General features: G+C 43.2%; 1 protein-coding gene across 12 annotated transcripts in view; it reads right to left on the bottom strand.

Annotated features, from left to right (window-relative positions):
- Nucleotides 1–23,650, bottom strand: part of NCOR1 (nuclear receptor corepressor 1) — a 262,192-nt gene that overhangs the window by 93,073 nt on the left and 145,469 nt on the right. For 11 of the 12 annotated variants that reach the window (XM_068270355.1, XM_068270349.1, XM_068270351.1 and 8 more), the window contains 2 exons: nucleotides 13,322–13,452; nucleotides 11,438–11,730 (listed from right to left, as the gene is read on the bottom strand). In XM_068270355.1, coding sequence (XP_068126456.1) covers nucleotides 11,438–11,730; nucleotides 13,322–13,452 — 424 coding nt within the window. Of the gene's footprint in view, nucleotides 1–11,437; nucleotides 11,731–13,321; nucleotides 13,453–23,074; nucleotides 23,102–23,650 lie in introns of those variants that run through there. The other variant, XM_068270354.1, reaches the window with a different exon arrangement.

The following is a 23,650-nucleotide window of genomic DNA, read 5'->3' on the forward strand; positions in this document are numbered from 1 at the left end:
TTTCTGTTAGAATAGTTGAGGTCCTGCAATTCCCTACACCTACTTCCTGTGAACTGCAAGTCCTGACTTTTCAAGCAGACTCATACGATACAGTATACTATACATATAGTTCCTACTATATTGGTGGGGTTTCCTACTTTCTGTGTCATATGGTCATAGCCAGAGCTCAAAATAGCTGTCAGTCACTTTCACTCAGCTGCAAGGATTTGGCATGGGCAGTGGGTTAGTACCTGAACCATTTATGCACACGAGTGGGTGGCAGTCGCCTGCTGCTACGCAGAAACCTTACTGTGACACAAACCCTGACATAGGATTACCAACGCTACCATTTGGTTGCATGATGCAGCAATCAGATTGTGCTCGTTTCCTGGCAGATCAGTGGCTGAGCCCTGCAATCCAGTGGTCAGGGTAAAAGCAGCCCAATATCCAAAAATTAGGTCTTACACTTTTTAACAATATTACATTTATTGCCATACTAAGTGAAGGGTTATATATTTTCAGTGATACATTTTGAGAAAAACTTTATTCTACAATAAATGTAAGAAGTTGCAGACTATAAAAAAGTAAAGACAAACTGATAGTATTTTTCAAAATAGTCCATGCAATATATTTTTAATAGTCTGTCTGCCTTGGAGGATTGGAGCAGCATTGGTAATGTGTAAATATTACACAGTCATTACTGAGCACATTTAAAGTGAACCTTAAGTCAGAAAAAAAAAATGAGTTTTACTCACCTGGGGCTTCTACCAGCCCCCTGCAGCAGTCCTGTGCCCTCGCAGCCACTCACTAATCCTCTGGTCCCCCGCTGCCAGTTAGTTTCGTTTTTGCCGACAGGCCCGGCCACGCGTAGCTTTTTCCGCATTTCCGACTGTAATTAGCGCTATTGCGGACCGAAACGCGTACAAAAATACGCGTTGCCGCATATCTAGGCGTTCGTAATGCGGCAACGCGTATTTTTGTACGCGTTGCGGCCCGCAATAGCGCTAGTTACAGTCCTGACGGCCTGTCGGCAAAACCGAAACTAGCTGGCAGCGGGGGACAAGAGGGTTAGTCAGTGGCTGCGAGGGCACAGGACTGCTGCGGGGGGCTGGTACAAGCCCCAGATGAGTAAAACTTTTTTTATGGCTTAAGTGTCTCTTTAAAGCAAAGATTTCAGTGCAATCAAGCCTGTCAAAACGAAAGGTCCCAGACAAGTTCCGGATGTGCAACTGTAGATAAACACAGCACAGCCTAAAACATTTCCGCTGAGAAAATCTGGTTTAAAGAAGAACTCCAGTGAAAATAATGTAATAAAAAAGTGCTTCATTTTTACAATAATTATGTATAAATGATTTAGTCAGTGTTTGCCCTTTTTAAAATCTTTTAAATCCCTGATTTACATTCTGACATTTATCACATGGTGACATTTTTACTGTTGGCAGGTGATGCATGCTGCATGCTTTTTTGGCAGTTGGAAACTGTAAACCGCTATTTCCCACAATGCAGCAAGGTTCACAGACAGGAAACTGCCAGGAGTACCACGGTCCTCAGAGTTTCTTGTGGGAGGGGTTCCACCACATTATCAGTCATACAGCGCCCCCTGATGGTCTGTTTGTGAAAAGGAATAGATTTCTCGTGTAAAAGGGGGTATCAGCTATTGATTGGGATAAAGTTCAATTCTTGGTCAGAGTTTCTCTTTAAATAACATAGGTAAAGCGATAGGACCTAAAAAGTCACAGTGAAAATAATTACTGCGGTGATGTTGGCAGTAGGTGAGAAAGTGTCAAACTATGAACGAATCGGCCAAAATCATCATGCTGTGTTAAATCAAATACGCCACACATTCTAGAGGAACAGACATTTCAGTGAAAAGGACATATCTCTTGAAAGGGAACTCCTTAGCAGGCATTGAACAGGAATAACATTTGTAAAGCTGACCATACATTGGTCAATGTGGTGAAAAGATGGATTCCTCTCGGATCATAATCTGATCAGAGAGGGATCTATCTGATGGAATGCTTCCACACACATACTAATAAATTTTGGCATTAATCAGTGTCCCACTGTTCAATGCAGTGCAATGCTTTGGCCCATCGATTTGCCACCGCTCCCGACCATCCACCGATCTTCTGTCTAGTACAATTGACCCATTTGATTAAGGTCGGAAAATCGATCGATACGGCATGTTCGGGGCATTGATCTTCACCAGACTCGATCGAATGATCAAATCGGCAAGTATTTGGACATCTTGGTTTATAACTTTTTTGTCCTTTAAAAGTGAATTGCTGGCAAACGTTTAAAAACTCTAAGGTCCCATTTCCACTATGCCCAAATCCGGGCCAAATCTGCAGAGTTTCCCTGCATGCGGGCTGCACAGGGAAACACTGCCTACTTCATGTTCTGCAGCTCAGATTGCGCTTTGGTGCCTATCTGGATGGCCTAGTACAGATTTCTGAACCTCGCAGCCAGTTCACTATAGCTGTACATGGTACGGCCTAGTGATCTGGGCTGCGGCTGCGAAGCAGAATAGAAGCTGTAGACTAATTGGAAACCTGTGGAAATAACCCTGAAGGCTCGTTACACACACACTCGACTAAAGTCGGCTGAGGTAGCCAATAATGACAGCCACAGCCAATAATCAGGCGTGTGCACAGTGGCTCACGATCTGTCTGATGGATCAATTCATACCTCACCTTCAAATGTCTACGCCGCTCCCCCGCCATGTGATGTCACGCACGTGACGCAGAGATTTCAGGGGCAACATTTTTGTTCTGTGTTTACACTAACAGCATGCACTCAAGAGTAGGAGAAGCAAGAGGAGAGCAAGGTAAAGAGGTCATCAATGGGGAAAAGCAGCTTGTTGTAGAGTGTGAGGAGTCTGACTAACTGAGGAGGGGGAGGCAGCAGTGTTTTAAATTTACTTACACAGCATCAGGGAGGAGGTGGCACTGCTGTCCTGACTGAGGAGGAATGGAGGACAGACGACTGGCTGAGAGTGAGCAGTTTGTTTGTCAGACTCACAGCCAGCCAGTGTGCTATTGTGTTGAGCTGCAGCATGTCATGTGAGAACATTAAATGAAGCAGAGTAAATTGTCAGGTGCTATGCGATCATTCCAAATAGGCAAGGGGGGATGGGGAAGCAGCCTCACAAATTTGCCTCAGGCAGCAAAAAGTCTAGAACCGGCCCTGGTGCCGCTCTGTCGTTCCTCTGCCTCCCCACATAGCAACACAGTGTATTCTCAGCTGCACAGCTGACTCGTGTGTGTGCAACCTGACCCAGCGATGTCACCCATGGGGATCAGGACCTGAACTCCGATGGGAGTTATCCATCAAACATAACGCACCATAAGCCAGCAGCCCAACTCCCCTATCTGATGAAATCTAGAGAGAAAAGCGGGGAGCATTGTTTACATATCAGCTGCATGGACAGAAGTGACTAGTCTTTAAAGAGAAAAGGATATCATTTAATTTGCCTTTTCTCCTAAGTTCGCTCTTAGGAGTAGTATTTTCTTGTTTGATGGTGGCTTGAAAAGCATTTTATTGCTACTTTATCCTGTCATAAGCATAACAAGTAACCTAATTTCCTTAGAGAAAATGACCTGATAAACACGATGAGGGTAGGGAAGTCTCGGGGTCTTATGATCAGCCCTCAGCTTCTACAAAACAAAGCTATGGTCGCTGCAAATGACACAGTATACTGAGAAGTGAATGGAAATTCCAAGAGCCAAGGAGGAGCGCCATAACTGACAACAGGAGAGGTTAAATGAAGGGGAAAAATAAGATGAATTGTTTTTCAGTCTGCACTGGCAAGTCGAGTTCATTCCAGAATGCAACTCAGTCTGGAAATAAACAGTTGGGGGTTCTATTACAAAAGTGATGTTAAGTTTCGTCACTACCAAGTTATCCACTTGATTTTTAAGTGGAATTCAGTGGTAAGATTTCTGTACTTGTGTTTAATTTGTGGATAATACTATGGATTGCCAGGGTGGCATTTCGAATAAAGTTGCGGATGTTTAAACAGCTTTCCATTTTTGTGACTGCTTTTGATCTCTGCTTTTCAGCAGAAGAGTGGTTTCTCTCATGATGCATGCACTGCCTTGTAGTGTCCAGAAACCCCTCTGCAGTACTTTGTGAAGGGTGTGTGGCCTGGACTACCAGACCTCTGGGCAAAAGAGGAGAAACAAGTTGACATATGGCTGCAGTTTCCTTAGGGAAGGCCTATATACCTTCTAAAGCAACCACTTTACTACACTGTGGATCGGATAGGACAGGGCTAGTAGCTTGCTTAATGAGGAACTGTAGTGAAAATATTGTAATTAAAATCAACTGGAGGTGAAAATAATCTGATGAGTTAAACAATTGTATTTATTCTCCTGCATCTAAAATGTCTTAAAATATCCCTTAGTTATAATTTTATATTTAAATATTTACAAAGTGGATTGGATGTTTTATTGTCTTTGCTCAAAGGCAGTCTATTACATGTCCCAGAGTTAAAATACATGAACTATTGACCTTTTTCTATCTCTCCCCTACCCTCAGAAGTTTTATTCTTCCAGGAAAACTTTCATGGCTGCAATTTGCTAATCAGTGAGGTTCACAATATTCCCAACACGGTATTGAAAAGACAGAAGCTGTCACTTCTATGCCTGAAAATTAACTCTTTCAGTCAGCAAAACATAAAAAAGTAAAAGCCTGGTTAATATATTTTGCACTCCACATACACACGATTAGGTCGCCTCCGGTACACTTAAATAAAACTGAATATATTTACAATATCCTACCTAATAAAACCTAAGTGTCTCTGCGTTCTATGTCAGTGTGTGTCCCTGTGTTTGCGTTACTTTGTATATGCCGAAGTGACAGTCATTGGGACAGGAGCAGGACAGCAAGGGAGGCGGCTGGGTGGGCATGTGCGCGGCGAGCGGGTGTGGGGGCGGTGAGAGACCCAGAGCTCGTTATTAAAACGGGATAAGGTCACTAGTTCATTTATAAATTAGACAGAGGGGTTTGCAGGTTGTAAAATCTTTCCTCATCCTTGATATTCTGAAATTTATCACAGGTGTCGACACCTTTAGTCCTGCCAGATGAATGCTGTGGGATGTTTGTTTACTTTGAGTTCTATGCACAGAGGGAGCTACTGCTTTCTTGGCAGTTAAAAAAAAAAATGTCATTTCCTACAATGCAACAAGGTTCACAGACAGCAATCTGTCAGGGCCATGGCCCTGACATCATACTGTGGGAGGGGTTTCACCACAATATCAGACATATAGATGTCCCTGATGATCTATTCCAGAAAAGGTAAAGATTTCTCAAGGGAAGAGTATAGGCTACGGACTGGGATGAAAATCAATCCTGTGTTAAAGTTCCTCATTAAGACTATTGAAACTTAACTTTGGTGATACCAACAGACAAGCAGCTCTCCAATAAGGACAAGCAGAGATCTATTTGCCTTTTCCCCACTTACCAACTCAAGCAATACTATGACTAATCCTTTGCTCCTGGTCAATTTTGTTTTTACGTGCACAAAGGCAATGACTGCCAACACCAAACGCATGACAAAACCTATTCTCACTCGGGAGTCACCCCCTGTATTGCCTGCTTGACTTATGAAATGGTCATACAGGTGGCTTTTGATAGTGCACAAGCAACTTAAAGTGAAAAGGCAAGATGGAGCGACATTCAGTGCCTCCAAGGCTTTATAGCAGCAGATGATGAAACCAGTGCTGTGAAATGTCATTTTTAAAAACTTTATCCTTTTAGTTTTGGGGACAAAATAATTATGGGTTCGAAAATACATTGAAAAAAAAGGTAACTTACCTCTGTTGCAGGACTAAGATTTGAAACTCAATGTGCAATTACAGTCCATTTTTTCAGAACACAATCTATGGTAAAATTGTTTGACGCAATACAGCAACAAAGTTAAAACACATACCCTCCCAAAGCCAAAGTGATCTATTGTTTTTGTTTTTTTAAAGTGGACCTGAACTCTTGCCTTAGAGAGAAGAAAAACACAGAGAAATCTATCCTGTATGTGTTTATAGAGAACAGCTTGTCTAATTCATCCTTCTCAGCAAGTAATGAGTTAATACAATTTGATCACCCAGCTGTTTGTCGACTCTGCCGAGTTGAGAGCAAATATGTAAACACAGGAGCTTAACCCTTCCTGTGCTCCCAGCAAACCAGGATGCAACTGCACTGCAGCACCTCTGAGGAGCTTTATAAGCTCTAACAAGGAAATGTTTTTCTGTAAAAGGATACTATGCTGTTGCTTATCTTTGAAGAGCAGAGAGGAAGTTCTGAGTTCAGGTCCGCTTTAACAGGATAGAAAAACGTTTTATACTACAATATCAACACATTTAAAAAAAAAAAAAAAAAAAAGGCAAACCACCTGTCTTGAATTGGTTTGATATTTAGGACTGATCAATGTAAAAATTGAAGGAACATTAAATAGGAGGTCCATAGGTCACCTTCCAAACAAATCTTAACATTTACTGTGATAAAAAGTTCAGGTTTTTAGACCGATGATTCATGAGAGTTAACATTAGGAACAGTAACCAAAGATGAGCCAACATATGACCGCATGAATCAATGAATGCCATAATCGGTGAAGGCAAAGATAAAGAAAGGTCACAAGAATATTGCATGCAAGGCAAACATACCATGAAGGACCACTAAACACAGTATGTCAGTAGCTATAAAATGCCTGATTCACAATAGGGAACAACGTTTTGGAACACAGCTGATGTCCTGTATTCCAGTGGATGCAGCCATCCACTAACATGGTTTACAATGTCGCAGATCAAAGCTGTAGAACAGTCAAGTATTTTGATTTCAGTTACGTACATGGCAGTGAATACTGCAAGTAGTCCCTTTAGAAAATGTCTTATTTTGGGTTTAGTGGTCCATTTTAAGAGATGCCAGATTTATGTAGCAAATGAACACAAGCATGAAATCTGAAAAGCTGCAGAAGTGTATCACCAGTCAGAAATCATAGATCCCCAATAATGATGGATACACAATGATGAGATGCCATGAGCAGTCCTGGATTCTGCCCACTTTAGCGCTGGTTTACATGGGCTGTAAACGCAGTGTTTTCCACAAATGTGGAAAACCTCATTTTAGGCCTCTAGCATACTACATATGATATATGATCCAATTTTATATTCTCATAAAAAAATGAAGCAGCAGTACTTTTTTTTTTAAAATAGGAATAAAAAAAGCGGAACGTATATAAAAAAAAATAAAAATAAAAAAAATAAATAAAAATCGGAATTGCATGTGGTGTGCAAGAGGGGATCTACCGCCTCTTCATTCAAATGAACGGAAACATTTTTAAAAAGCCAGTTGAAGCTTCTACAGCATTTGGTGTGAACGCCACAGTAGATCCCGTCGCCCTGTCACAAACATGTCTCGTCTCCATGTCCATTTTTTGATGTGGAAAGCCAGCAAAATATAGTAAAAGTCAGCAATGCTCCCGAAGGCTTCCGAAACACCCCTTCGTCGGCGGAAGTGGCAGTATTTGACCGAACTGGTCGAATACTGCTACGGGGGATCCTGCGCGGGACCGGGCACCGTGAGAGGAGAGGGAAGGCTCATTAGGACCGAGCCTTCCCTCTCCTTAGGTGAGTATCTGACTTTTATTTTTAAAGCGGTACACATTCACTTTAAGGGCCCGTTTCCACTAGCGCGGAAACCTGGCCGAACCCGCAGAGTTTCCCCGCAGGCAAATCGCTCAGGGAAACTCTGCCATGGGAAAATAATGGTGGCGCCGCCGGCCGAATCGCTTGCCCTAGCAATTCGGCCGGCACTGCCCTCAGTTTTCGTGCAGGAGGCAGCAAATCCAATAGCCGTGCATGGCACGGCACGGCTTCTGGGATTCGTCTGCGTACCCGCAGACCCGGAAGTGCCGCCGCGTGTCTCGCAGCCACACGCGGTGGCTAGTGGAAACGGGCCCTAACCATGCAGCCCAATGGAAACAATGGCCTCAATTAACTAAGCTTTATCAAACGTTTGAAAATTAACCTCATGGGTAAAATCTTATTTTGAATTGACTAAGGTGTTATAGATCTATTGAACGTTTTATTGATAAAACATTTGATAAATCTATAACACCATAGTGAATTCAAAATAAGATTTTACCCATGAGGTTAATTTTCAAACGTTTGATAAAGTGTTTGATAAAGCTTAGTGAATTAAGGCCATTGTAACCATGCAGTTTTCCCAGGGGAATAGGGTCTTTTTCCACTAAGAAACGTGATCACAATCAATGCGATAACATTTCTATTTTCCGTGATTTTGCTGTCTGTATGGTGCAGTTGTCGTGCATTAGCGATTTGCAGCTGGAGGGGGGAAAAAAAAAACATGCGAGAATATATTTTGAATTACCGAAACATGTAAAAATAGCAGTGTGAATGCTGTGTGATTTTTCCTGCTCTTCTATATAAACTCTGGGAGTTTGAGCACGATAAAAGGCAGCAGGGCATGACTATTGCATTCGGGAAAAATCGTGTTGAAAACTCAGCTTACTAATGGAAACATCCCCCACAGTTTCCATCAACTAAATGCCTAGCGATTTGCATTTCGCTTCGGATTGCAAAATGCTGCAGGTGGAAAAGGGGCCTTCCGGTCTCCCAAAGTGGCATTTAAAGCACCACTGTCGCAAAAATGGAAAAATGGAAAATACATGTAAAAACATAGAAACAATCAGTATGTTTCTTCCAGAGTAAAATAAGCCATAAATTACTTTTCTCCTATGTTGCTGTCACTTACAGTAGGTAGTAGAAATCTGACAGAAGTGACAGGTTTTAGGCTAGTCCATCTTTCTATAGGGGATTCTCAGCATGGCTTTTATTCTTTATAAAGACACTCTTTAAAAAAGATTTATACAAAGATGCTGGTCAGCCTCCCTGCACACTTTTTTGGCATTTGGACAGAGCAACTGCCATTCACTAAGTGCTTTTGAAAATAAAGAAAACCCTGAGAATCCCACATGAGAAGAGTGGTTAGTCCAAAACCTGTTGGTTCTGTTAGATTTCTACTACTTACTGTAGCGGACAGCAACATAGGAGAAAAGTAATCTATGGCTCATTTTACTCTGCAAGAAACATTATCTGTATATATTTATATACATTTAAAATTTTAAGATTTTCATGACAGTATTCCTTTAAGTAAATGCTCAGCACTCCTTAAAACAGACATAAGAGGCCGGTAAGTTGTGCAGCCCCTAGGCCTCTCACAGCAGCTTGTACAGGAGCACACATCTAAGCCAGGTCATTCTTGTGGTGAAGTGAAGCCTGGGAATGCGACAGACACCACACCTCTCAAGGGAAACCATCAGCTGAACAGGACATGAAACCTGCCTGTTTCCCCATATCAGTGACTGGAGACACAGACACAAGGCCACGCCACCAGACAGTGTGTGTACTTCTATTCAAGGGTGTATAAAATAACTCAATAATGCAATGCACTTGTATACCTGAGTTTGTCTCCATCTTTTCAAAATACAAGCTTTTTTTTTTTAACCAATTTTTACATTATTAAAATAAGCCAGGAGCAGCCAGTATACACAGCTTTAGTTTAAGCAGGTATTAGCAGCACTTTAACAAAAAATGCTAATAAGCTTAGACAGTCCAGTTTAGATCCTAGCAGAGTTTTCACAAAATATATAAAACAAACCTCCCCCTAAGGAAGGGGGGGTGTTTGAGGAGGAGCAGAGTTTTCCCACATTTGCATGTGCTTTGCAGTCTTCTCGATCCAGAGCCAAAGCAGTTTGCATAGCTCCCAACTGTCCCTTTTTCGGAGGGACAGTCCCTCTTTGGGAGCCCTGTCCCTCTGTCCCTTTTTCCTCCTCATTTGTCCCTCTTTTAGGACTTTGTCCCTCTATGTAAATATATATATTTCTATACTAAAAATGTGTTTGATTGACTCTAAACTTTATTCCCAACCATTAAATTGATATATTACTAATTTTTAAATGTTACTATGAAGGAAAATGAACCAGGATAGAAAGGACCAGGGTGGTTTGAATTATAATACAACATATGTTTCTTATGAAATCTTTATGGTGTCCGTGACTAGAGGCGTGGTGAGGGCGTGGCCAGGGCATGGCTTAAGTGTCCCTTTTTCTCATCTCAAAAAGTTGGGAGGTATGAGTTTGAAGCATTCCTGGCCACCACCGTGCATGCTGGGAAATGTAATCCTTCAATAGGAGTACCTCTCCCGGCCAGGCTAGAGAGCAGCTCCCCCACCAGCAAGCAATGCTTGTCATCCGCCAACAGCCCACACCATCATCGAACCTCCTTCAGGGGAGGTTTGCTTAATATATTTTATGTAAAACATTTTTCATAATTTCAGACCCCCTTTAAAAGCAAATCATTTCAGCGGAAATCTTTAAAATATTGCAGCTTGTTTACCATCAGTAGATAGAAGCATGGCAGCTTATACTGTACTTACTGTAGAAGACCTGGCTGGATCTTCAAAATGGCATCAAATTGATGATTCATGTAGAAGGTATAAGTAGAAGTGAAAGTCGGCACCAGACAATGGCCAGCAAAGGTAACAGCTGATCCCACCTCTGCATGTGCTTCCGCAGTAGATTCGTCAAAAGTAAAAGTAGATCACAGGCGAAGCACCAACTCCATGCACTTAGGGATATATTAGATCAGCATAAAGGCATACATGTGTAGGGGGTACAAACACTGGCCTTACAGCTGTTTCATGGGGCTGCCACTTCCTCAGAGACCAATAGGTGTCCTTATTGACTGAGGAAGCAGAAGCCCCGCGAAACAGCTGTAAGGCCGGTGTTTGTACCTCCTACACATGTATGCCTTTATGCTGATCTAATATATCCCTAAGTGCATGGAGTTGGTGCTTTGCCTGTGATCTACTTTTACTTTTGATGATGCATGTACACTGCATTATTGATTAGGTCCCATTTTGGTTATTTTGAAACACACTTGAAGTAGACTGGAGAAAACCCAGGTAACAGGGACAGAGCATATGATTAAAAGCTATATATTCGGTGGTTACCTTCCCTGAGACATGTTTTAATAACCAGTCATTGGCACTAGGACAAATGTAATAAGGCAACATGGCACTAAAAGTAAACAGAGCTGAGCTCCAGAGCTCCCCTACTGGTCAGTGAAGCCATCACACTGAGTACCAATACATGAGATGTACCTTCAAGTCAATTGAGAGGAACCCTGACAAGCTTAGCAACAGTAATTTCCATAATATTCTCCTAGAAATAGCTCTGCAACAAAAAAATGAGTTATGATGCAATGGTTACTAAAGGTAACCTCTGATTTCACACTTTTTGACACATGCTCAGTTTATACGGCTATGGGCTATATTTCTGGGTCATCAAAAATGAGAGATCCTTGATTTACTTCAACGCTCACAATGCATCTGGGCACTGCAATGCAAACAAGTGTAAAAGTGATGTTACGCTTGTACGTACCTTGCTCTTGCGTTGGTGCTTGAGGTGGTTCTGGAGGGTCTTCTGACGGAGCAGACACAGGAGTGGGAGGAGCCGGGGGCGGTGCTGGGGGTGGAGGAGGAGGAGCATTGGCTGCAGAGGAAGGAACAGTTGAGGTAGGTGCATTTGCTGCAGCGGCCTCACTTGCCATAGATCGTGTGATTCGCCCCTTGCGTCGACCTTGGCTATTTGCGGTTTTGCGTCCCTTAGGAGTAGACTGTTCTCTTTCCTCAATCTCTTCCACCACTGTTTCCATTTTTTCTTTGATGGTCTCCCTGCAGTTATAGAGACATGTAATAAAGTCAGGACGACAAGAGAACCATTTAAACTTCATGAAAGAAGTAAAAAAAAAAAAAAATGGGGTGAAAAGGTTCTTGGTGTAACCCCGTCTAAGATAAAGGTTTAGATGTAAATTGAAGGGGACATGGAGCACTTTCCCAACTTTTTTTTCAATTTTCCAGGGGTCTTAACACTCTAGTTCACATTTCACTCAATGTTTCTCAAAAAGACAACTACCAACACTGTGCATTTTAAATTAAAAAAAAAAAGGCAAAAATTCACTACCAATGGGGCGCATGCAAGATGGCGCTCCGTATACAGGCTGGGATCTAAACGTCTTAATCTATACTGCTGGCACCCAGAGTAAGCAGCACCCGACTGGAGAAGTGGTCCGCTACTGATTTATGGGCAAAAGGGAAAAAACAAAGTTAACACTCTCGATCGATTCCTTGTGAGGCCTGATCCACAATCCTGCGCTAAGATGGCGTCTAAGGACATACAGACTGATCCTGTTTCGGGCTACATTACAAAAGGAGTGTTGGAGGGATGTCTGGCGGACCTTCATGATAAGTTATCTAAGACGGTGAAAGAAACGATTACAGCCGCTTTTGCGGAATTAAAAGCCGATGTCACTTCGGTTCTTTCCGGCACCTCCATCTTGGAGAAAGAGGGGACGTCACTTCAGCAGTGTTGCGATTTCTTGGAGGCAGAAAACAACAGGCTGATGGACTGTTTCCACACTTCAACGTTCGATGGAGGACCAGGAGAATCGTGAAAGGAGGCAGAATTTGAGACAGATGGGTCCCTGACTTGGTCCACCCGCAGGACATTAAACAGTATGTAACTGATCTCTGTATTTCTCTCTCCCCGGAGACGCCGAAGGAAATGTGGAGGTTAGATAGGGCTCACTAGGCCCAAGACCTGCTGGTGCCCCACTACTGAAAGATATAATAGTGCGGTCTCATTATTATGAGGTGAAGGAAATCATCACAGTGGCTACCAGAAATCTGCAATCATATTTCTTCTTGGACACAAAAATTCTAATTTTGAGCGACATATCTCCCATTACCTTGGCGAAACGCCGTAAGCTTCGCCCGGTCACCACACTTCTCCGGGACAAAAGGTATTTTATATAGATTGGGATACCCCTTTAAGCTAATTGTTGTGCAAGATGGTGTCTACCATGTCATATCTGATCCTGCAGATGCTGGAGATCTGCTTATAGCACTGGGGCTTACTCTCCAGAAAAGTTCAGAGAAAGCTCCTTCCCAAGATGAAAATAATTCTCCTCTACTTTCTCCTGCCGTTCCATCTCCTAAAGAACAGAGAGTCTCAGCTAGGGTGCCAGTTTAACCATAGGTTTATTTGTGTATATATACTCATATGTAAGGTTTAATGAATAGATTATGTTTATTTAAAATCTATCTGATCCGAGCTTTTCAAGGGGTTTCATCTGTAACAAAATGAAGTTTGGACAATTCATTCACAGAACATTAGAAGGAAGCATCGCCTGATGCCACGGCACAATTCCCTATGGTGCAATCATAGTGCACTACATGGAACGGCAAACTACTAAAAGCAGCTTACCTAAAATCTTCCTTGATCTCTTTTTCCTCCTCTTCTCTTCTTTCCTCTTCCTTTTTCTCATTCTTCTCTACTTTATCCTCCTCCGTTTTCTCAATTTCCTTTTCTTCTTGGGAAGGCCGTGTTATCTGTTGCTGTTGAACAAGTAGACAATTGTCATGCAACGTCCAAAATATTTAATGGTCCAAAAGTCTGTGTAAACTTAACAAAATAAATCAAAGTTACTCTTAAGGTGACCATACACCTTGCAATGTATGGGCAGATCGACCATAAAACAGATCTCTCTCTGATTCAATCTGATCTGAGAGAGATCTGTTACCTGCCTATATACTGCAGACTGATTTTGGCATTAAATCGATCAGTAATCAGCCTAGCGACGCCACCTCCGCTGACTTCCTATTAAATGTAATCAACACAAACCCCCCACCCCAAAATTTACATCTGTACACAGGTGTGACTCCCGGCCACTCGACAGCTGTCACCCCTGTGTCTGGCATTCCTGCGAGTGCTGTACCCAGCCACACGTGCGATGCAATGTGGTACAGCAGAGAAGTGGCTGGAACGCATGAGAATTTTTAGAGCATACGTGTTCAGATATTTAATACTTAAAAAGCAGGGCTATGGAGTCTGTACAAAATTCATCCGACTCAGACTCCAAATCTGACTCCAGGTACCCAAAATGGCTCAGACTCCTTGACTCAGACTTCTGCTCCACAGCCCTTGCATGGCTATGAAGTGGATACAAAAATCATCCAACTCCAACAACTCAGTTTATGAAACCGCCGACTCAGACTCCAAATCCGGCTTCAGGTACCCAAATATTGCCCAGACTCCTCGACTCAGACTCCAACTCCACAGCCCTGCTTAAAGAGACACTGAAGCGAAAAAAAATTATGATATTATGATTTGTATGTGTAGTACAGCTAAGAAATAAAACATTAAAGAGAACCTGTACTGAGTAAAAATATTTAAAATAAACACATGAGGTAACTTCAAATAAACATTACATAGTTACCTTGCCATCAGTTCCTTTCAGAAGCTCACCATTTTCTTCTGACAATCCCTTCCAGTTCTGACAATATTTTGTCAGATCTGAAATATATCAGTTGCTGTCAATAAAATATCAGTTGCTGTCAGTTATAGCTGAGAGGAAAACTGATGTACCAGTTAATGCCCATGTTTCCCGATGGCTCAAGTGGGCGATGTTACAGTTTAACTGTGTGCTGACCAGAAAGCGGTTATGGGTAATGGCCTTTTTCAAAATGGAGGACGGAAAATTCCCTTGATCACAGTGAACAAACAGGACGCGGGACAGGAGAAAGACACTGAGGAGTAGACTACATGAAAGGTAAATATGACTTGTGTATGCTTATTTTGACTTAATTTTCAGTTCAGGTTTTCTTTAAGAATCAGATACATCAGTCTAATTGTTTCCAGTACAGGAAGAGTTAAGAAACTCCAGTTATCTCTATGCAAAAAAGCCATTCATTTCTACGACTTTCAAAAGTCGTGGAGAGGGCTGCCTTCTGACTTATTATCTCAACTGTTTACTTTTTCTCTGCCAGAGGAGAGGTCATTAGTTCACAGACTGCTCTGAAAGAATCATTTTGCGTGCTGAGTATTGTGTAATCTGCAGATATTAGAGAATGATGCAATGTTAGAAAAAACACCATATACCTGAAAATAAAAATATGAGAATATTTTCTTTGCTGCTAATCTTCTAGTAATTATTCATAGTACACAACCAATTCATTATATCATATTTTTTCCGCTTCAGTGCCTCTTTAAGAGGACCATCACATACATTGGCTGTCGCGATATCACACAGTTACCAGCACGCACTCGATCAGCAACACGTGACTGAAATTATTGTCCAGCATGTTCGATCAAAGCATTAAATGAATTGACATGTTGCAGCAAAGATTTTTATTCGATTCAATAAAATTATCAAATCAGATAGTGGATTGGGAGGCACAATTGCTAGCTGTATGGGCACCATTAGACTACAGTTGAGGTGGATAGGCTGTCAGTGATTGTCAGCGTTGGCTGTGATTAAGAATGTTACATGGATGAGGTCACTGTGGTTTACATGTGATAGGAGCACTGCTGGTTCAGACTGCTACAACAGGTAGACGGATTGTTTTTATATTTCAAAAGATGAACAGTCGTGGAAAAATAACGTATACATTTCATTTTATTATGTGACCTTATACAATGGATATAAAAACACAAAATTGCTCTAGGGCTGTAAGGAACCTCAGAGGAGAACATACAAAAACCTAATGGAACAAGAAACCAGGGCTGAGGAGTCGGAGTCGAGGAGTTGGAGCAATTTTGGGTACCTGGAGTCAGAGTTGGTGGTTTCATAAACTGAGGAGTCTGAGTATTTGAGTACCAAATCCACAGCCCTGGTAAGTATTAGACTAAGGAGTCTGAGTCGAGGAGTCTGAGCCATTTTGGGTACATGGAGTCGGAGGTTTCATAAACTAAGGAGTCGGAAGATTTTTGTGCAGACTTCACAGCCCTGCAAGAAGCATCTGCCTGCACTGTGGAATGGTGAACGTGGAAAAAAGAAGCAAGGTGCTACATTTCCTGTATATTCATCTACCTGCCAGCAGGTGGTGACAGTACACCACATCCAAATGAATTTCTATTTTGCAGAGATCCTTCCCCAGGAGTAATAAAGTTCTAGCCCTCTCAACCAAATCAGAAAATTACATTTACCTTCCTTGGCATGCTGAAAACTGAAAGCTATGCAAGTCTTTAATATTCATTCATTTCAGATGTTGAGATTTAAGTAGAGATAAATTATGGAATGGCAATATGTTTTCAAATTCCACAGCTGTAATAGGCCCTCAGTGGTAATGTATTTACACCCTGCATAACCTCCTCATTAAGCAAACAGTGGCAATATACAAGATCCATTCGTTTTTATCTACCATGCTAGGTGCTCGGTCTGTGTAATTTAAAGTACAACTGAAGTGAGAAAGATGGAGACTGCCATATGTATTTTCTTTTAAACAATACCAGTTGCCTGGCTATCCTGCTGATCCTCTGCCTCTAATACTTTTAGCCATAGACCCTGAACAAGCATGCAGCAGATCAGGTGTTTCTGACATTGTCAGATCTGACAAGATTAGCTGCAAGCTTGTTTCTGGTGATTCAGACACTATTGCAGCCAAACAGACCAACAGGGCTGCCAGGCAACTGGTCTTTTTTAAAAAGAAAATAAATATGGCAGCCTACATCTTCTTACTTTAGTTGTCCTTTAACTTGCATCTGTCAGGTATTCTCTACATGCTCTGCTTGTCACAACTGCAGAACTACCTGTAACTGTTTGTTCAGCAACATTAACATGATTGTGACCTGCTCCCCCCGTACCCCCAAAACTCATAGGGGAGGATTGCAATGCTACTACAATGTGATTTAGAACCTTGTAAGAAATAAATGCATAAAAAGAGTTGATAATGTAGAGAAATAATATAGTGTGTCTAAAAATTATTTCCTCATTAATACAACACAGCGATGTTTAAATGAAAACAGCTGTTGCGTTTAAGATGACCCTTGTACTGTCACACTTCATAACCCTTCATTGAGCAAACAGCAGCAGCACACCGTCACACTGCATAACCCTTCATTGAGCAAACAGTGGCAGCATACTGTCACACTGCATAACCATTCACTAAGCAAACAGTAGTGGCATACTGTCACACTGCATAACCCTTCACTGAGCAAACAGCAGCAGCATACTGTCACACTGCATAACCCTTCACTGAGCAAAAAGCGGCAGCATACTGTCACACTGCATAACCGTTCATTGAGCAAACAGTGGCAGCATACTGTCACACTGCATAACCATTCACTGAGCAAACAGTGGCAGCATACTGTCACACTGCATAACCATTCACTAAGCAAACAGTAGTGGCATACTGTCACACTGCATAACCCTTCACTGAGCAAAAAGCGGCAGCATACTGTCACACTGCATAACCCTTCACTGAGCAAACAGTGGCAGCATACGGTCACACTGCATAACCCTTTATTGAGCAAATAGTGGTAGCATACTGTCACACTGCATAACCCTTCACTGAGCAAAAAGCGGCAGCATACTGTCACACTGCATAACCGTTCATTGAGCAAACAGTGGCAGCATACTGTCACACTGCATAACCATTCACTGAGCAAACAGTGGCAGCATACTGTCACACTGCATAACCATTCACTAAGCAAACAGTAGTGGCATACTGTCACACTGCATAACCCTTCACTGAGCAAAAAGCGGCAGCATACTGTCACACTGCATAACCCGTCACTGAGCAAACAGTGGCAGCATACGGTCACACTGCATAACCCTTTATTGAGCAAATAGTGGTAGCATACTGTCACACTGCATAACCCTTCACTGAGCAAAAAGCGGCAGCATACTGTCACACTGCATAACCGTTCATTGAGCAAACAGTGGCAGCATACTGTCACACTGCATAACCATTCACTGAGCAAACAGTGGCAGCATACTGTCACACTGCATAATCATTCATTGAGCAAACAGTGGTAGCATACTGTCAAACTGCATAACCCTTCACTGAGCAAACAGTGGCAGGATACTGTCACACTGCATAACCATTCAATGAGCAATCAGTGGTAGCATACTGTCACACTGCATAACCATTCATTGAGCAAATAGTGGTAGCATACTGTCACACTGCATAACCCTTCATTGAGCAAACAATGGCAGCATACTGTCACACTGCATAACCCGTCATTGAGGAAATAGTGGTAGCATACTGTCACATTGCATAACCCTTCATTGAGCAAACCGTGGCAGCATACTGTCGCACTGCATAACCCTTCATTGAACAAATAGTGGCAGCATACTGTCGCACTGCATAACCCTTCACTGAGCAAACAGTGGCAGCATACTGTCACACTGCATAACCCTTCACTGAGCAATCAGTGGCAGCATACTGTCCCACTGCATAACCCTTCATTGAGCAAATAGTGGTAGCATACTGTCACACTGCATAACCCTTCACTGAGCAAACAGTGGCAGGATACTGTCACACTGCATAACCCTTAACTGAGCAAACAGTGGTAGCATGCTGTCACACTGCATAACCCTTCATTGAGCAAATAGTGGTAGCATACTGTCACATTGCATAACCCTTCATTGAGCAAATAGTGGTAGCATACTGTCACACTGCATAACCCTTCATTGAGCAAATAGTGGTAGCATGCTGTCGCACTGCATAACCCTTCATTGAGCAAATAGTGGTAGCATACTGTCACACTGCATAACCCTTCATTGAGCAAATAGTGGTAGCATGTTGTCACACTGCATAACCCTTCACTGAGCAAACAGTGGCAGCATACTGTCGCACTGCATAACCCTTCATTGAGCAAACAGTGGCAGCATACTGTCACACTGCATAACCCTTCATTGAGCAAATAGTGGTAGCATACTGTCACACTGCATAACCGTTCATTGAGCAAACAGTGGCAGCATACTGTCACACTGCATAACCATTCACTGAGCAAACAGTGGCAGCATACTGTCACACTGCATAATCATTAATTGAGCAAACAGTGGTAGCATACTGTCAAACTGCATAACCCTTCACTGAGCAAACAGTGTCAGGATACTGTCACACTGCATAACCATTCAATGAGCAATCAGTGGTAGCATACTGTCACACTGCATAACCATTCATTGAGCAAATAGTGGTAGCATACTGTCACACTGCATAACCATTCATTGAGCAAACAATGGCAGCATACTGTCACACTGCATAACCCGTCATTGAGGAAATAGTGGTAGCATACTGTCACATTGCATAACCCTTCATTGAGCAAACCGTGGCAGCATACTGTCGCACTGCATAACCCTTCATTGAACAAATAGTGGCAGCATACTGTCGCACTGCATAACCCTTCACTGAGCAAACAGTGGCAGCATACTGTCACACTGCATAACCCTTCACTGAGCAATCAGTGGCAGCATACTGTCCCACTGCATAACCCTTCATTGAGCAAATAGTGGTAGCATACTGTCACACTGCATAACCCTTCACTGAGCAAACAGTGGCAGGATACTGTCACACTGCATAACCCTTAACTGAGCAAACAGTGGTAGCATGCTGTCACACTGCATAACCCTTCATTGAGCAAATAGTGGTAGCATACTGTCACATTGCATAACCCTTCATTGAGCAAATAGTGGTAGCATACTGTCACACTGCATAACCCTTCATTGAGCAAATAGTGGTAGCATGCTGTCGCACTGCATAACCCTTCATTGAGCAAATAGTGGTAGCATACTGTCACACTGCATAACCCTTCATTGAGCAAATAGTGGTAGCATGTTGTCACACTGCATAACCCTTCACTGAGCAAACAGTGGCAGCATACTGTCGCACTGCATAACCCTTCATTGAGCAAATAGTGGCAGCATACTGTCGCACTGCATAACCCTTCACTGAGCAAACAGTGGCAGCATACTGTCACACTGCATAACCCTTCATTGAGCAAATAGTGGTAGCATACTGTCACACTGCATAACCCTTCATTGAGCAAATAGTGGTAGCATGCTGTCGCACTGCATAACCCTTCATTGAGCAAATAGTGGTAGCATACTGTCACACCGCATAACCCTTCATTGAGCAAATAGTGGTAGCATGTTGTCACACTGCATAACCCTTCACTGAGCAAACAGTGGTAGCATACTGTCACACTGCATAACCCTTCATTGAGCAAATAGTGGTAGCATGCTGTCACACTGCATAACCCTTCACTGAGCAAACAGTGGTAGCATACTGTCACACTGCATAACCCTTCATTGAGCAAATAGTGGTAGCATACTGTCACACTGCATAACCCTTCATTGAGCAAACAGTGGCAGCATACTGTCGCACTGCATAACCATTCATTGAGCAAATCGTGGCAGCATACTGTCGCACTGCATAACCCTTCATTGAGCAAATAGTGGTAGCATACTGTCACACCGCATAACCCTTCATTGAGCAAATAGTGGTAGCATGTTGTCACACTGCATAACCCTTCACTGAGCAAACAGTGGTAGCATACTGTCACACTGCATAACCCTTCATTGAGCAAATAGTGGTAGCATGCTGTCACACTGCATAACCCTTCACTGAGCAAATAGTGGTAGCATGCTGTCACACTGCATAACCCTTCATTGAGCAAATAGTGGTAGCATACTGTCACACTGAATAACCCTTCATTGAGCAAACAGTGGCAGCATACTGTCGCACTGCATAACCATTCATTGAGCAAATAGTGGCAGCATACTGTCGCACTGCATAACCCTTCACTGAGCAAACAGTGGCAGCATACTGTCACACTGCATAACCCTTCATTGAGCATATAGTGGTAGCATACTGTCACACTGCGTAACCCATCACTGAGAAAACAGTGGCAGCATACTGTCACACTGCATAACCCTTCACTGAGCATATAGTGGTAGCATACTGTCACACTGCATAACCCTTCACTGAGCAAAGTGCAACATAATGTCACACTGCATAACCCTTCACTGAGCAAACAGTGGTAGCATACTGTCACACTGCATAACCCTTCACTGAGCAAAGTGCAACATACTGTCACACTGCATAACCCTGCTCCTAAGCAAACACCTGTAAAGTGTGAAATGAAAAGTGATCCTCCGGACATAACTTGATGGTGATGCAATAGAGATCTGGCTGGAGAAAAAGGTCAATTCGCGGATCATCCGGCCAGCAGACCACGTGAATGGCTCTCGCACAGTAAGCACATTTCTAACAAGGAAAACTGTGCTGCTTGCCAAGTTGCTAATATAAACACAGGCATAGTATAACAGTATCCCAGAATATTACCCTTAATAGTAGGCTGTGCCTTGTGCTTCTCTGTGTATTGGAGACATTTACCAAACTACAACGTACACCGCAGCTTCAAATAACAGCTGCATTAAAGCAAACTTGTCAGTGTATGCGTAGCAGTCAAGACAGCTAATTTTGGCGCAGCACCGATGTTTTGGCCGTTGTGAACTATGGCTATAGCGGGGCTCAGTGACTAATCTGGGTGCTCGTAAACGCTGGTTCACAAATTAGCATGTTAAAGAATTTTGGCTGCTGTCAATAGCCGGAGCCAGATTTATGATATTTGGCAGCAAGTATGGTTGCTAAATTTAAACTAATCCTGTATGAAATAAAGAGCCCCTGTGGGGGGTAGTTACCTCTGGAGGTGGAAGCCTCTGGGTCCTACTGAGGCTTCCCTGTCCTTTTCAGCCATAGGGATCCAGCGTCGGCATCCCCCGAACAGCATGCAGCAATATTTACCCATCTGTACTCCTGCGCAGGCGCAGTACAAGCTTCCCCTTGAGCTCCGGCAGAATTAGCCGAGGTCCGATCGGGTCCGCTCTACTGAGCAGTCAAGCCACCTGTGCCTGAGCAGTACAGCGGACCCAATCGGGCTCGGGTATTACTGCCGGAGCCCGAGGGGAAGCTTGTACTGCTTCTGAGCAGGAGCGCGTATATTGTAAGCGCTAAAGTAAATATTGCCGCGCGCTAAAGCACCTACTGTGCCTGCCCCGCCCACCAATTTTCAGGTGATTTTTGGTGGCAGATTTTCAGCGCTGACAGCGCTGGAACTACAAGGATAAAGAGGACAGGGGAATCCTCATTAGGATCCAGAGGCTTCCCCCTCCTGAGGCAAGTACCCCATAGAGGCACTTTTTCCTTACAGTGTCTCTTTATATAAACAATTTCAATGAGGGCCAAATTTGGGTGGATTGAAGACTAAGTTAGAGCATCTCCAAACATTTTTGTTGAATTGACCTACCGTATTTTTCAGACTATAAGACGCTCCTAGATTTAGAGGACAAAACCAGGGGAAAAATATACTAAACCTTGTGCCTCCATGGTGCAGGGACATCTTGTGGATTATACTGCTTTTGTACCTCTTGTGTCTCCCTCATGTGTTCCCCTCTGTCCTCCGTGTGCCCTACTATAGGCCCCTTTGTGTCCCCCTTGTGTCCTCCTCTGCATGGGCACATTACAGGGAGTTCCCAACATTGCAGTGGGTTGGAGGTACTTACAAGTCAGGACCTTCCTGCATTTGTACTATAAGACGCAGTGACTTTCCCCCCCCCCCCCCAAAATGTGACCGATTTATTCTGCCCATATACCACGAGAACGGTCTCTGCCCATATACCACGAGAACGGTCTCTGCCCATATACCACGAGAACGCTCTCTGCCCATATACCATGTACATCTATTTTCAATTGGAATTATTCTGAATTATTCTGAATTCAAATATCAGAATAAAAAATCCTACAATTTCCACTTACGTTTTCATTCAATAGGTTATAGCTTTTTATACTTATGCAATGCACGTGGTCTCTGAAACGGTTACCTGTCAGGCCACGGGCAAATGCAAACGAGGCCAACAAGTCTACTGGGATAAGAGTTTGGGTCTGATGTCCTGACCTAGATGCTTATTCAATACACAGGATACGCAATGTTTTAAAGCTGATTACTCCCCCACATCCCCCCCCCCCCTCCTTCCTCCCTGCAACGCTCCAGGATCACCTGCTTCCCCAGATCACCCTCTGACAGCTGCTCGGTGTAAGGCTGTGTCACAGCACAAACGTGCAGAGTTTATCCTTGGCTTCTTCACAAGATCTGTCACAGGCAGAATCCGCCCTTGTAAATATCAGAGAGAGCTGAACAGCAAGCCCCCGCCCGTGCTGTGCCCACACGCACCTGTAGTCTCATCTGTTCATGTGCAGGCGTCTCTGCCACCTTTGCAGAAGGTCAAGCTTTGGCTGTAGCTGGATTGCAAAAGGAACGCATGCACGGAGGCGCCCAACTGTACAAGCACCACTATCCTTCCTACGAAAGTTGCCTGACCCGGCAGCATGTTTATTCCAGGAAATTGTGTCATTCTGCCACTTAAGCTGCCTACAGAAGAGTTGTCCATCTCACATGCAAGCAACTAATCTCGCAAGGGTTACTCGAGGTAATCCTCTCTCAGCTCAGCTTGATTGGCTGCAACAGCAGCAGGGCAAGATTCTGTTTAGTCATATCGTAGGGCCGTGCCACCTGCTGCAGAAAAACAAACGAGGAGACGACTTTACGCAGCCTTCTGAACACAGAGCACCCAGCCATTATTTCAGGAGGAGGAGGGGGGGGGGAGTCTTCTGTCACTGCACATTTTCCTTACTGGGCTAGATGCAATTATCACTTACAGTACATGAAGCTGAACTGCAGCATTAGCTGAATAATAACAGTTGCTATACAAGAATTTCCCTATCTGCATTTAAAGAGGTCCTGTAGTGT

The sequence above is a fragment of the Hyperolius riggenbachi genome, chromosome 2 (assembly GCF_040937935.1).
Source record: "Hyperolius riggenbachi isolate aHypRig1 chromosome 2, aHypRig1.pri, whole genome shotgun sequence".
Taxonomy (NCBI): domain Eukaryota; kingdom Metazoa; phylum Chordata; class Amphibia; order Anura; family Hyperoliidae; genus Hyperolius; species Hyperolius riggenbachi.